Source organism: Anomaloglossus baeobatrachus, chromosome 3 (genome assembly GCF_048569485.1).
Source record: "Anomaloglossus baeobatrachus isolate aAnoBae1 chromosome 3, aAnoBae1.hap1, whole genome shotgun sequence".
Classification (NCBI taxonomy): domain Eukaryota; kingdom Metazoa; phylum Chordata; class Amphibia; order Anura; family Aromobatidae; genus Anomaloglossus; species Anomaloglossus baeobatrachus.
In genome coordinates, this window is record NC_134355.1 from 623475961 (window position 1) to 623491368 (window position 15408).

The 15408-nt window shown below is 45.3% G+C and overlaps 1 protein-coding gene across 4 annotated transcripts in view; it reads right to left on the reverse strand.

Annotated features, from left to right (window-relative positions):
- The window catches only part of ROCK2 (Rho associated coiled-coil containing protein kinase 2), a 297338-nt gene that overhangs the window by 180412 nt on the left and 101518 nt on the right, over positions 1-15408 (reverse strand). For all 4 annotated transcript variants that reach the window (XM_075341111.1, XM_075341114.1, XM_075341113.1 and 1 more), the window contains exons 2-4: positions 6418-6499; positions 1935-2035; positions 359-496 (exon numbers count right to left, since the gene is read on the reverse strand). In XM_075341111.1, the coding sequence (XP_075197226.1) occupies positions 359-496; positions 1935-2035; positions 6418-6499 (321 nt within the window). The remainder of the gene's footprint in view (positions 1-358; positions 497-1934; positions 2036-6417; positions 6500-15408) is intronic.

Below are 15408 nucleotides of genomic sequence, written 5' to 3' on the forward strand. Positions count from 1 at the left end.
TGCCGAAAATAATCTACCTTTATTTGACTTTTTTTTTTTTTGAGCACCCAATTTTTCGAGTGAGCAGACATTACTCTCTAGTTTCATTTTCTGATGATACCATAAGTGCTTTAAAAGGAATGTATCACCTATATGGAAAAATTGTACAACACACTAGTCTATGGCTGGACCCGGAGGGTAAATAAACCTCGCTCTGTTTTTTTTTTGTTTTTTTTTTTTCTTATTTTTGCTCTTTTTTTTTTTGTTTGTTTGGTTTTTTTTTATACAATTTCGGTAGCTTTAAGTCAAAATATTTCTAAAAAGGCGACAACTCCTTTACCTAAAATAGAGAAAAAGGTTGGGGTGCGAGTCACCTTACCTGTACTACCCATGGGCTGTTTGCAAAGGCCATGATATCCCTTTCTTCCCAAAAAAAGGCAGAATCCGATCTTTTTATCATTTCAAATTTACTCAGGAGTTTCATTGCGTAAACTTTTTGTGTGCTTTTGTGCCGAACCTGTAAAAAAGAATAAAATTAAAAATAAGCCAATAAGGCTACTTTCACACATCCGCTTTGAGCAGTGCGGCTCAATCCGGCTGTGAAACCTATGCAACGGATGCAGCGAAAACACCGCATCCTTTGCATAAGTTTTTACATGCGGCCCGTCCGTTTTTTTCCGGTTGCGGCACGCTACTGAGCATGCGCAGTGGAAGAAACCGCATGTGGCGTCCGGATGCGTTTTTTTTCCGCATCGCGCCGCATCCGGCATCCATAGGCATGCATTGAAAAATACGCCGCAGCGGCCGGATGCGGCGCGATGCGTTTTTTTTTTTTGCCGGAGCAAAAAACATTGCAGGCAACGTTCCATCCGGCCGCAGCATCGGCTAAATCTGCTTGCATGCGGCAAAAACCGGACCGAACGCAAGCCAAGCGGCACAATACGGCACTAATGTAGGTCTATGCAAAAAAAAAAACGCAACCGGCGGAAAAAAAAACCGGTTGCGGTGTTTCTGCAGAGCGCCGTATTGTGCCGCAGAGCAAAAAACGGATGTGTGAAAGCAGCCTAAATCAAACACATCCATCCACTGTTAGGCTATGTGCGCACGTTGGGTAACTGCATGCGTCCTGCATCCCCTGCATAATCTATGAAGATTATGCAGGAGACGTGCGCACGTGGCGTATTAGAGCGCAGCGCTTCGGCTGCTGCCCGAAGCGCGCGTTCTAAGAAGTGACATGTCACTACTTTCCTGTTATCTGCATGCAGCCCCTGCTCTGTCTATGGGAGGGGCTGCACTCAGAGCGCATGGAATCTGCTTTTGTTTCTGCAGCGATTTGAAGTGCACGTGTGCTGTTCAAATCGCTGCAGAAACTTCTGTAGGGACAGTACGCAACGTGCGCACATAGCCTTTTAGCCCCCGTCACATGTCCATGTTTGCACTAGGTGTGGCATCCTTTTTTTTGTTTTGTTGTTGTTTTTTTTTTCACGGATGGCACATGTACCCATTATATCGATGCGGCTGATGATATGTCCGTGTTTTTCCCAGCAGCACACATGACGAGGACCAATACAAGTCTATGGATCCGTGAAAAACACGTACAGCACACAGATGGCATCAGTGTACGGTCTATCTGCTGTACGTGGATGGCACACTGGTGGCAAACATGGATGACACAGATACTGGTTAAACACGTACGTTATTTATACATCCATGAAGAGGGTCTTAAACAGAGAATGACACTCGCTTTGTAAAGCTGGATTGGCAGCCCAAACCGATGTGGCAGTAGTGTGTAGAGCTGAACGGGTACATGCGAGCACCGCAAATATCTGCAGTGTGCTAAGGAGTGTGACAATGGTGCACCTCGTGTCAGCTGTTGGTACTCTCATTGCTAGGAGTTACAGAAAAAAAGTACCACCAGTGCTTTATGCATTTAGTTTATCTAAAGCATCCCTTACCAGCTGGACTTCACCGAAGGCTCCTCGTCCGATGACTTTCACTACATCATAATCTTCCGCCTTCATCTGTAGTTGGCGCACATCGCCCACTACTTTTTCATCTTTAAGGGAAAAAAAAAAAAGTCAGACGAGTTTTTTTTTTTCAGCAGCATTTCTACCAGCTGAAAAAGGCTGAAGTACAATTTTAAAAGGGAAGCTGACAGCAGGATTTTGCTATGTAATCTGAAGATCGCATACAATTATGGTTATCAGAGATTTCAGCAATGCGTCTATGCTGTTTACCTGCAATGTTTGTTTAAGCTTTAGGCGATTATCACTGCTGAACTAGGTCAGCTAGTGTGCCACAGCCCCTTCTTTGATTAGCAGCTCAATGTCTATAGACCTTGTATACATAGAGCCTGGTGTGGGCGGGGTTGGCTTTCTCAGCTCTGCTACATGTTAAATCTAAAAGCTCTGATTGTGTCAGAAGTGCGGCAAACAGTAACATAAGGGATACACTGTTGGAATCTGGGTCTCTGCCTCTACAACATGCTGCTTTCAGATGTGGTATCAAAAACCTGCTGACAGATTCCATTTAAGTTGACAAGTTAGGACAGAATGATTTCAGAAATAAAGTAGACCTCTACTATTATTATTATTATTATTATAATAATAAATTATTATATACTTCGCATTATGTGACTTTTGTAATATGCAGAACTCTGAGTACATGACACCATACACATAGATTAGTGATGTAATATTGATCATTATTATTGCACTGGTGAGAGTATACAGGGAATACTCCGGAACACAAAAAGGTATAATATGTCCTACAATATTTAATGTGAAGAACTGATTGCAAGTTATACAATTCCTATGGTATACACTATTAGTTTAGATTTTTTAGTATCTCTGTTCCAGTAGCAAATATAAAAAGTGACTAAATTTATGGTCCAGCTTAGAACGCAATGGTAGTTTGTAATTCACTTTTAAAAGGGAATCTGTCTGAAGGTTTTTGCCACCTAATCTGAGAGCAGCATAAGGTAGGGCCAGAGATCATGATTGCAGCGATGTGTCACTTACTGGGCTGCTTAGTGTAGTTTTGATAATATCACTGTTTAAACAGCAGGAGATTATCATTACAGGACTACTTGGCGTGCTGCAGTAGTCCAGCATAGTCATGAGCAATGTGTAACTGCCAGATCTGTAGCAGAGAAACCGTTATTTTATCAAAATGACAGCAAACAGCTCAGTAAGTGACACATTGCTGGAATCAGGGTCTCTGTCTCTACATTATGCTGCTCACATATTAGATGCAAAAACCTGGTGATATTGGTTCTTTACTGTGCAAAAATTAAAATCAACGTGTCTTCCACCCAGCTTTTTCCAGGCTTTTCTCATTGATGTGCAAAATTCATGCTTTGTCTATGTAAAAGTAGTACGAATTTTGCTTGCATCTTCTCTATAATTATAATAATAATAATAATAATAATAATAATAATATTTATTCATTTATATAGCGCTGTTAATTCTATAGCACTTTACATACATTGTCAACACTGTCCCCATTGGGGCTCACAATCTAAATTCCCTATTAGCATGTTTTTGGAGTGTGGGAGGAAACCCACGCAAACACGGGGAGAACATACAAACTCCTTGCAGATGGTGTCCCTGGTTGGAATTGAACCCAGGACCCCAGCGCTGCAAGACTGCAGTGCTAACCACTGAGCCACCACAAGACTGCAGTGCTAACCACTGAGCCACCGTGCCGCTCTATGAATGAGCAATCCCAAGAGAGGTAAAAGCTGTGATCACGCGCCTAAATTGCCCTTTACATAAAGAAACTAAGTGTTCTTACTATGCTTACATACAGAGTACACACAGCACATGCGGGAAAATGCCGTATTACATCTGGACTAAAGCATTTTCCTAACTTCCTATCTTGCACTTTTGCTTTTGCAATTTACTGCCTGTTAAAATTTGCATTAACTGCTGAGACATTAATACTTTTCTATCCTTTTGTTTACAACTCGTTGCCTAGGAGACCGACCACCGCTGCGGTCTGGCTTTTAAGCATTGCGCTGTACCTGGTCGGGACTGGAGGTACAAGAGGGAGGGCTTTAAAGTAGCACTTACAAGCTCAACAGAAAAGAGCTGGCAAGCGCTGCACATAATCTGCTGTTTAGCAGTGGTGGACGGTGTGCAAGGTTATGAGCCGTAAACAAACCAAAAGTGATCATATCTCAAGAACCGCTGAAAGGGTTAACAAGCTGTAAGTTGCTTGCATGTACCAGCTCTATCCAAAACTATCCTAGTTGTGAAGATAGAAATAACCCTTTAATATTTGAGCAGCACTAGAGGTAAACATCGGAGAATATTTGGTTCTCACATGAGTAACGGTGCCGCGTGCAGAGCCATCTTTCACGTATCAAAGATAGTCACAGCCACAGAAACCAAGTCACCCAAATCTGTCAGGCGCCATTGATGTCCAGCAGAGCGTCATGGTGTCCATATACTGTATTACGGTCATTGCAGATGTGAGAAAATCTTTAAAAGGGAAGCTATCAGGTCCCCTATGTAACCAGAACAAGCAGCAGTTCTGGGTGCATATTGCTAATCCCTGCCTAACCGTCCCTGTATACACTAGCATAGATAAAGAGATCTGTAGAAAAAGTATTTGTAAAGATCCTTTATCGTATGCTAATGAGCGCAGGGACTAGTCACAAGGGCATTAGTTACCCGACTGGTCCGCCCTCTGGGGCGTGTTAACATGCTACTCAATGCAGCATCATCAGTGGTGATGCATATACCTGTGTCCGCTATTACCGCTGTTCAGAAGTCCCCGGCACTTCCGGTCATGCACAGCATGAAGCCGGGTGTATGCGTTACGGCTTCAGCAAGGTCTAGTGCGCATGACCAGAAGTGCCGGGGACGTCTGAACAGCAGTAACAGCGAAAAAAGGTATGCGAGTCACCGCTGGTGATGATGCACTGAATCGCATGTTAGCACACCTCTGTGGGTGGACTAGTCGGGGGATATGGCACTCAACTCACCAGGTAATATAGAAATAAGCAAAAATATTTATTATAGAAATATCAGTGCAAAGAAACACCATTAAAAACAATTAAAAACGCCAGGACACCTGTCCCATGAACCAAACAATAAAGTGCAGATGCAAGGCACACAAATACATGTAATGGCAGTAGAATAGTAGTATATAATTGGCAAATACAAAGTAGCAAGACCTGCAAGAAACACAATTTCTCTTGACACCCCATGACTTAATTTTTTGACCCTACTTAGGTGGCTATTGGCTCATGGACCTCCTTTGGTCAATTATCTCTATTCTTTGACCTGTATGTTAGGGGCTTTTTACCTGCCTCAGGAAATCCCTTGTGTTTCTTACAGGTCTTGCTACTTTGTATTTGCCAATTATATACTACTATTCTACTGCCATTACATGTATTTGTGTGCCTTGCATCTGCACTTTAGGCTAGTTTCACACTTGCGTTGGACGGGATCCGTAGCATTGCGTTGTGTGACACATGCAATGGATGGGTTGCATATAGTGGCACAACGCATGCTACAGATCGTACAAAATAACGGAATCCGTTGTAGTTTTTTTTCCTTGACTTTACACATCTGAGCATGCGCAGTTGTGTAAAGACAGCTGCGTTAACGGAATCCGTCAAATGACGCATTCTAACGGAATCCGCCACCATAGGCGTCCATTATAAAAACAACGGACGCCAAACGGATTCCTGCAGGTTGCGTTTTTTTGACACTCCGCCAAGCGCAGAAAAACGTTACATGCAGCGTTCCATCCGCCCGACGCAGCGTCAAAATAACGACGCTGCGTCATCAAGCGGATGCAACGCAGACACTTGCGTTACAGTGCGTCGTCCATACAACTCTATGGAGAATAGCGCAGTGCGTTAACGGACTGCGCTATTCTCCATAGTGACGGAATGCGCTGAACCCAAGTGTGAAACTAGCCTTATTGTTTGGTTGATGGGACAGGTGTCCTGGTGTTTTTAATTGTTTTTAATGGTGTTTCTTTGCACTGATATTTCTAAAATAAATATTTTGCTTATTTCTATACTACCTGGTGAGTTGAGTGCTCTATGCCTACTTCTTCCTCTTCTTATGACAGTTTGCCAGTAGGTGTGCACCATCACCTCTCTTTAATGTTTCATTATTGATTCAGCTGTGCAGCCCTGTCCCCCCCTTGTTAGTCGGGGGATATAACACCCTTGCGACTAGTCCCCTCGCTCATTAGCATATGATAAAAGATCTTTAGAAACACTTTCTAAAGATCTCTTTATCTATGCTAGTGTATACAGGGACGGGTAGGCAGGGATTAGCAATATACACCCAGAACTGCTCCTGGCACCTGACAGGTTCCATTTAAAAATCATCCCAGCACTAAACTAGTAAAAAGGAAAAAAAAACAAAAAATAACAAAACATAGAAATAGAATTAAAGTGATACAAGAACTTACATCTATTTAGGAAGTTGTCAATATTCTTGTTCTTTCGTAGTGCAGGGAAGTCGAGGTCAAGAACCAAGGAATTGAGTCCATCCTAGAGTGAAAGAAAGCAAAAAAAGTTAATAAAAAATGTCCTGAATTGAGCAAAAGTTGGCTAAATTATAAAGCTGTGGTAGCCACGTCTCCTGCTGTAATGAAATGGGCTAATGCTAGATACACACAAGGGTTAATAGGGAAGAGGTTAACCTGTCACAAGACTGGCCAACAAGTCAGATTCCTTCGCATCTGCCGACCAGGCAAAGGGGCAAGGCCTTCACACAAGCCAGACCCCTTTTATTAAAACAGGATCTGTCACCAGGTCTTCTGTCTGCTGCCCCACTGACTATCCAGTTTTTGTTTTTTTTTAATATCTGCCATATGGTTCCAAAAATATGGGCAGGTTTTTTTTAGTGCCAATTCTTATAATTTGTACCTCGGGGGTGTGGCTCACACAATTCTTTGGGGGCGTGTCTTCATACTGCTTTGCTAAATTAACCTGTGAGCACCACCCCTGAGGTACAGAAAATAAAAATCTTAGCACTAGATAACGCCCACACCTCCGGCACCCTATTACAGATTTTAAAACACCAAAAGTACTGTAGTGGAGCAGGGAGAATAAAATAACCCAGGTCCTCTTTACTGTACATGGCCAGCATGGAGTCAACATAGTCCATAATAACATGTTATACGCACAAACACACTCAGTTATAGGCTATACAACGATTCTGTGGTCAACCACGTGCTGTGTTGTTCCAGCTTACGGGTACTTTAGTTATCTTGGTTTACCCAATTTATTTTGATGAAGCCAATTAGAAATCAGGTAAATCATGAAATGTATTTTCACCTTTATATGACAATGCAGGATAAGGTATTAAATACGGATGATTGAATACCTCAAATATTCAGCTTCGCGAATATGTGCCGAATAGGTCACCACTATTCGACTATTCGCAAATATTCGATGCACAATGTAAGTCTATGGGAAACCCGAATAACAACTATTCGGGCTTCCCATAGACTTACATTGTGCATTGAATATTCGCATAGCGGCGACCTATTCGTTGGATATTCGCGAAGCCGAATATTTGAGGTATTCAATCATCCGTATTTAATACCTTATCCTGCATTGTCATATAAAGGTGAAAATACATTTCTTTGACCGCAAGAGTCCAGCAGGTTCAGCCTATGGACACCTAGATAGCGGTTAGATCCATAGACCACTAATCTGACCTAGTAAGGCATCACTGAGGTGTCCTTTTTATTTTTCCTACTCATTTCTATATTTTTCTTCATCTTAATTTGTCTGCTATAAACCCGCAAACGTAAGATGTAAAGAGAATCCGTCACTTGCCACCAATATGTAATTTTTGTTACCTGGTGTAAATGTCACTCTTCTCCCAAATCGGACATGGTCTTTTTTTTTTTTTGTTCCCGCCTCGCTCTGTTCCCAAGATATGTTCTCCTCTTTCCTGTAGATAAATCTTCCTTTAGCCAATGGGGTGTGTTCATTAAACGTTCCAGACCACACCCACTTGCCTAAACAGACAATACAGGCAATGGAAGGCCGTATCTCAGGAATGGAGAGTCTCAGGTGAAAGACAACGCCGGATTCGGGAGAACAGCAACATTTACACCAGGTTAAATACATACATTTTCTGACAAACGACAGATCCTTTTTAAAGAGCACCAATATCCAGGATTTTCTTATATAACCTAAAGCCAGTGCTATACTAGCACTATCGGGCTGATTCTATACATACCTGTAGTGGTCAGCTCGGATGTATAGGTTTTGAAACACAAGCAAGTAAAGCTTGTAAAAATGAGCAGCTTTTTGATTGGCAGCAGCTGCTGATCAGCTAATAGCTGGGGTGGGTATTCATAGTGATTCCTGCCCCCTGCCTGTCCGTCCTCCCCCTATAGAACCGTTTTACTAAGTGTCTAGAAGGACCTATGCTGATGTCATACCCATGTGACCAGAAGAGGCGGGGCCTCAGCCAACATAGCTGATACCAGGAAGCAATATTACTTTTCTGTTGGCTGAGGCTCTGTCCCTTCTGGTCACATGGGTATGACATCAGCAAAGGTCCTTCTAGCCACCTAGAAACCGCTTCTATAAAAATTAGCATAAATAACAGATTGGGGGGGGGACAACAGGCGGGGCTGCGAATCACTATGAATTTCCACCCAGCTATCAATTGATCAGCAGCTGCTGTCAATCAAAAAGCTGCTCATGTTAAAAACTTTACTTGCTTGTGCTTCAAAAACTCTACATCCAATCTGACAACTAAAGGTATGTATAGAATCAGCCTGATAAAGCCAGTGCTATACTGGTACTAACTTATACAGGAAAATCCTGGTGATTGGTGCGCTTTAAAGGTGCTTTCCAGGGGCCAAACAAGCAGTTGTAAAAACACTCATACCCAAATAATGACCCATGTGAATGTAATAGGAATCAGTGACCAGGCGAATAAATATAATCATTTATGTGGGCCTAAAAATCATTGTTGTCACTGGTGATTGTTTGGCATCTGTCACAGCCGAGAGTTAAATACGCCGGGAGCTTTCTTCCCAGTGTAAATGGAGAGAGAAAACAAAACGTAACGTCAATAGCCCCCAAGTCCATAATCAATGGATCATGACAGATTAGTCATGGGTGTAGTAACACCAGAGTCACCAAGGCCATAGCCAGAATTCACTCTATAATTGGTACATTGAATGGAAAAAAGAAAAAAAAGAAAACATATATGGGTGTGTGGAGGGAACGGCGCGGAGCTTTATATAGCATGGTGCGGAGATATGTGGGGAAGCAGGAAGCCGGCCGTCTTCTCCAGATGTCAGGAAACCTGCCACAGAAATGAGTTCATGCTCTCCTTCCTCTGCGCTATGACAGATCTGTAAACCCCGGACCCTTCCTATTATCCTACTGTTCAACAAATGACGTGTGGGCGACTTACAGTTCTGGCAAAGCGGCTGCTAAAACATACACTGAGAGGAGAGGCCACAGCTCTTGGAAATCCATTAGTAAAAGTAGGAGCACTAAACATACACATTACGCCCGGCATGTCACATAGTGACAGCGATCATCTGAGTCACGACCGCAAAAGAGACGCTGCGCAAATGTGCAATATGTCAGCGACCACACCGATGCTGATGACCAAAGTCATTTCAGAATGTTTATAAATTGCCGTAATATAAATTGCAGAAAAATACAATCGTCACAAAAAAATTATTTATTAATATATATTTATTAAAACACACACACATATATATACACATATATAGACATACACATACATACATATACAGTGCCTACAAGTAGTATTCAACCAACCAACAAGTTATGTTGCTCAGTTAACTTTTAATAAATTTTCAACATAAAAGTGTGGGTCAATTATTATTCAACCCCTAGGTTTAATATTTTGTGGAATAACCCTTGTTTGCGATTACAGCTAATAATCGTCTTTTATAAGACCTGATCAGGCCGGCACAGGTCTCTGGAGTTATCTTGGCCCACTCCTTCATGCAGATCTTCTCCAAGTTATCTAGGTTCTTTCTGTGTCTCATGTGGACTTTAATCTTGAGCTCCTTCCACAAGTTTTCAATTGGGTTAAGGTCAGGAGACTGACTAGGCCACTGCAACACCTTCATTTTTTCCCTCTTGAACCAGGCCTTGGTTTTCTTGGCTGTGTGCTTTGGGTCGTTGTCTTGTTGGAAGATGAAATGATGACCCATCTTAAGATCCTTGATGGAGGAGCGGAGGTTCTTGGCCAAAATCTCCAGGTAGGCTGTGCTATCCATCTTCCCATGGATGCGGACCAGATGGCCAGGCCCCTTGGCTGAGAAACAGCCCCACAGAATGATGCTGCCACCACCATGCTTGACTGTAGGGATGGTATTCTTGGGGTCGCATGCAGTGCCATCCAGTCTCCAAACGTCACGTGTGTGGTTGGCACCAAAGATCTCGATCTTGGTCTCATCAGACCAGAGAACCTCGAACCAGTCTGTCTCAGAGTCCTCCAAATGATCATGAGCAAACTGTAGACGAGCCTTGACATGACGCTTTGAAAGTAACGGTACCTTACGGGCTCGTCTGGAATGGAGACCATTGCGGTGGAGTACGTAACTTATGGTATTGACTAAAACCAATGTCCCCACTGCCATGAGATCTTCCCGGAGCTCCTTCCTTGTTGTCCTTGGGTTAGCCTTGACTCTTCGGACAAGCCTGGCCTCGGCACGGGTGGAAACTTTCAAAGGCTGTCCAGGCCGTGGAAGGCTAACAGTAGTTCCATAAGCCTTCCAATTCCGGATGATGCTCCCAACAGTGGAGACAGGTAGGCCCAACTCCTTGGAAAGGGTTTTGTACCCCTTGCCAGCCTTGTGACCCTCCACGATCTTGTCTCTGATGGTCTTGGAATGCTCCTTTGTCTTTCCCATGTTGACCAAGTATGAGTGCTGTTCACAAGTTTGGAGAGGGTCTTAATTAGTCAGAAAAGGCTGGAAAAAGAGATAATTAATCCAAAACATGTGAAGCTCATTGTTCTTTGTGCCTGAAATACTTCTTAATACTTTAGGGGAACCAAACAGAATTCTGGTGGTTTGAGGGGTTGAATAATAAATGACCCTCTGAATAAACTTTTCACAATTTAAAAAAAAAAAAAAAGAAATAACGTTCTTTTTTGCTGCAGTGCATTTCACACTTCCAGGCTGATCTACAGTCCAAATGTCACAATGCCAAGTTAATTCCGAATGTGTAAACCTGCTAAATCTGCAGGGGGTTGAATACTACTTGTAGGCACTGATATACACACACACACACACACACACACACACTGTAGGGCAGGGGGAAGCGCCAGAGGCCCGGGCCAGAGGGAAGCGCCATGAGGCCCGGGGCAGAGGGAAGCCCATGAGGCCCGGGGCAGAGGGAAGCCCATGAGGCCCGGGGCAGAGGGAAGCCCATGAGGCCCGGGGCAGAGGGAAGCCCATGAGGCCCGGGGCAGAGGGAAGCCCATGAGGCCCGGGGCAGAGGGAAGCCCATGAGGCCCGGGGCAGAGGGAAGCCCATGAGGCCCGGGGCAGAGGGAAGCCCATGAGGCCCGGGGCAGAGGGAAGCCCATGAGGCCCGGGGCAGAGGGAAGCCCATGAGGCCCGGGGCAGAGGGAAGCCCATGAGGCCCGGGGCAGAGGGAAGCCCATGAGGCCCGGGGCAGAGGGAAGCCCATGAGGCCCGGGGCAGAGGGAAGCCCATGAGGCCCGGGGCAGAGGGAAGCCCATGAGGCCCGGGGCAGAGGGAAGCCCATGAGGCCCGGGGCAGAGGGAAGCCCATGAGGCCCGGGGCAGAGGGAAGCCCATGAGGCCCGGGGCAGAGGGAAGCCCATGAGGCCCGGGGCAGAGGGAAGCCCATGAGGCCCGGGGCAGAGCAGTTTGAAAAGACAGCTTGCAGAAAACGTATTCACAATGCAGACCTGTAATGCATGACTGAAGACACAGGGACAGTGCGGTTTCATCAGCGAGTCTGGGCCACTGATACATCAGATGATAGAGGCGCTGACCAAAAAGGTTGAATTGAATAAACTGACTAGACGCTGCTGTCCACAGGAATAATCACCCAGATAAACAGCACAAAGTACAAAGCAAAAAAAGAGGAAGGAAAAAAACTGCTGAAGACACTAAACAAGGCACCGTGAAGTCATCAGCCAAAAAACAGGAACCAGAATATACACTTATTACATTATTATGACCACAGAAAGTGTCTCTCGATGGTTGGGGGAGGGGATCGGCGCTGTATTATGGCAAAAAATAAACACACAAAGCAGGTGAAGTAAAGCCCAACCATTCTGGATATAATCAGGAGCTGGAAAGGGATCAAAGTGTAAATTATATAAATAGAAATGCATTATAAGAAAAACAAACTATTGCGCTCCCTCCACATTACACCGGCAGAAAGTTTAGGATCTTCCAAAAATCTACAGGAATTAATATGAAGTCAGTCCCATTGCAGCTATAGCAGCCTCAAGTCTTCCGGGAAGACTTTCTGTAAGACTTTGCAGTGCTTGGGGAGTTTTTCCTTATGCAATAGTGCATTTTTTATTTATTTTTTTTGCTACCAACTGATGCTGGAGGAGAGGCCGGGTTCACAAGCTCCGTTCTAGTTCATCCCAAAGCAAAGGCGCAGAATGAGGTTGAGGTCTGTGCGGCCGGTCGCGTTCTTCCACATTAAACTCCCCCAATCATTACACCGCTCCATCCAACGCTCAGTATTGTGCTTGGTGATGTACGGCTGCTGCAGCTGCTCGGCCATGAAGCTCCCGGCGGAGGCGCGGTGCTTGTGCTGATGTTACCAGAGAAGGTCTGGACTCTGCAGTTATGGGGTTGGTAGAGCGTAGGTGACTTTTCTGCTCCTCAGCACTCAGCCACAAAGTGGAGACCACATACAGAATTACTGCGGTTCCTTCCACTTCTCTATGAAATCACTCACAGGTGATGGGAGATTATGGAGGGAAATAAGGTCAGGAACTAACTTGTTACGCAGGTGGCTCCTATTACAGGACTGCGCTGGTATCTGTGAGCTCTGCACCACCAACCGTTCTGTCACTTGTTTGTAAAGGTGGACAGCACGGTACGGGGCTTGATGTTATACACCGTGTGGGGGGCGAGAGGCCGGACGTTATACACCGTGTGGGGGGCGAGAGGCCGGACGTTATACACCGTGTGGGGGGCGAGAGGCCGGACGTTATACACCGTGTGGGGGGCGAGAGGCCGGACGTTATACACCGTGTGGGGGGCGAGAGGCCGGACGTTATACACCGTGTGGGGGGCGAGAGGCCGGACGTTATACACCGTGTGGGGGGCGAGAGGCCGGACGTTATACACCGTGTGGGGGGCGAGAGGCCGGACGTTATACACCGTGTGGGGGGCGAGAGGCCGGACGTTATACACCGTGTGGGGGGCGAGAGGCCGGACGTTATACACCGTGTGGGGGGCGAGAGGCCGGACGTTATACACCGTGTGGGGGGCGAGAGGCCGGACGTTATACACCGTGTGGGGGGCGAGAGGCCGGACGTTATACACCGTGTGGGGGGCGAGAGGCCGGACGTTATACACCGTGTGGGGGGCGAGAGGCCGGACGTTATACACCGTGTGGGGGGCGAGAGGCCGGACGTTATACACCGTGTGGGGGGCGAGAGGCCGGACGTTATACACCGTGTGGGGGGCGAGAGGCCGGACGTTATACACCGTGTGGGGGGCGAGAGGCCGGACGTTATACACCGTGTGGGGGTCGAGAGGCCGGACGTTATAACACCGTGTGGGGGGCCAGAGGCCGGACGTTATAACACCGTGTGGGGGGCCAGAGGCCGGATGTTATAACACCGTGTGGGGGTCAGAGGCCGGACGTTATAACACCGTGTGGGGGGCGAGAGGCCGGACGTTCTAACACCGTGTGGGGGGCGAGAGGCCGGACGTTCTAACACCGTGTGGGGGCGACAGGCCAGAATTTATACACCGCGTGGGGGCGAGAGGCAAAAAGTTATACAGCGGGAGACGCGAGGACGGACGTTATACACCGGGTGATGAGAGGCCAGAAGTTATGCACCAGGGAGCGAGAGGCCAGAAGTTATCCACCGGCGGCGAGAGGCCGGAAGTTTTAAAAAACTGCAGGGCAGACATGTCTGGTCACGACTCCCTCATACAGAAGTGCTCCTGTGTATGAAAGACGGCCAAGATGTATGTCGGCTGAATATTAGTCGTCTGATAGCAGTCTACTGCTTACAGGGGGGTTTAAGTATTGTATCCCAATATATCCATATGGCATACTGTAGACAAAAATATAACAGCATTAACAAAAAGCCTACAAAAAAAAAAGTAACCGCTAGGGATAGGTGCCCGCCTAGATGTATATAGTGATACTAGTGAGTGGAAGACCACCACATACGAGGACAATAAGTGTAAACACATGTAGTGATAAGGGCCGGAGCAATGAACCTGCTCCCCGTCTGCAGACGCTGCGCACAATTTCCTGTACAGATACTCACTTACTGTCACTCTTAATTCTCCCAACATTTGGTATAACCCAGACATACAGATCAGAGGAAGCACGATCCTAACCAAAGACATTACTACAAAACAAATGTGTTGGCAAATAAGTTCCAGAAAAGCCATTAATCATAATGTACTCCGGGAAAGAAGACGTGCAAGCATAAAAATATACATAGACATTGTAAATCACCTTTAAACGGACGCTATTTTTTCAATATACTTTGCATAAATCAATAGTACAAGAAAGTAAGAAACTGTGCTATAAAAGGTGAATCTGCCCCTTTATCCTTTTATGAGCCATGTTCCTGACTCCTAAACAAATCATCCACTCTGAAAAACAACTAAAATCAGTGTTCATCAAAACCAAGAGGGAATGCCAGGTAACCGTACCACATTACTACTGCCTATTGAAGTCTATGGAGCGGAGGAGCAGAGAGAGACAGATTACACTGCAGCTTTCCAGTAAGTATTTATCTCCCACCCATTAGTACTGGTGTATAACTTTTCTCTGGTTTCTGGAAGAGGGGAAATATCCACGCCCACATTCAACATATAATTGACCCCATAACTGGAGAAGGGAGAAATTAATTATAATTGAGGAAGAAAGAGAACGCTAACACTACATATGGACCCTGTTGAGCTAGGACCCCTTGGTGTGGACAGGGAATTGGATTGGTTATCTGCTGGGAAACAGACAAAAAAACTAGGAGTCTATATATCCAGGGCTTGGAAAAAAAAAAGTCAAATGTGTAACCTGTGAAGTCAGCTCTGCTAAATTTCAAAAGTACCAACCAGACATTTCGGGATGGTGGCTACAGATGAATATTGGGGTTTGTATTGATCAGATATATAGGCACATATTCAGCTTTGCAATCCAGAGGGGAAAAAGATGCATATTTTTATATAATTGTACGATCAGCACATTAGACCCA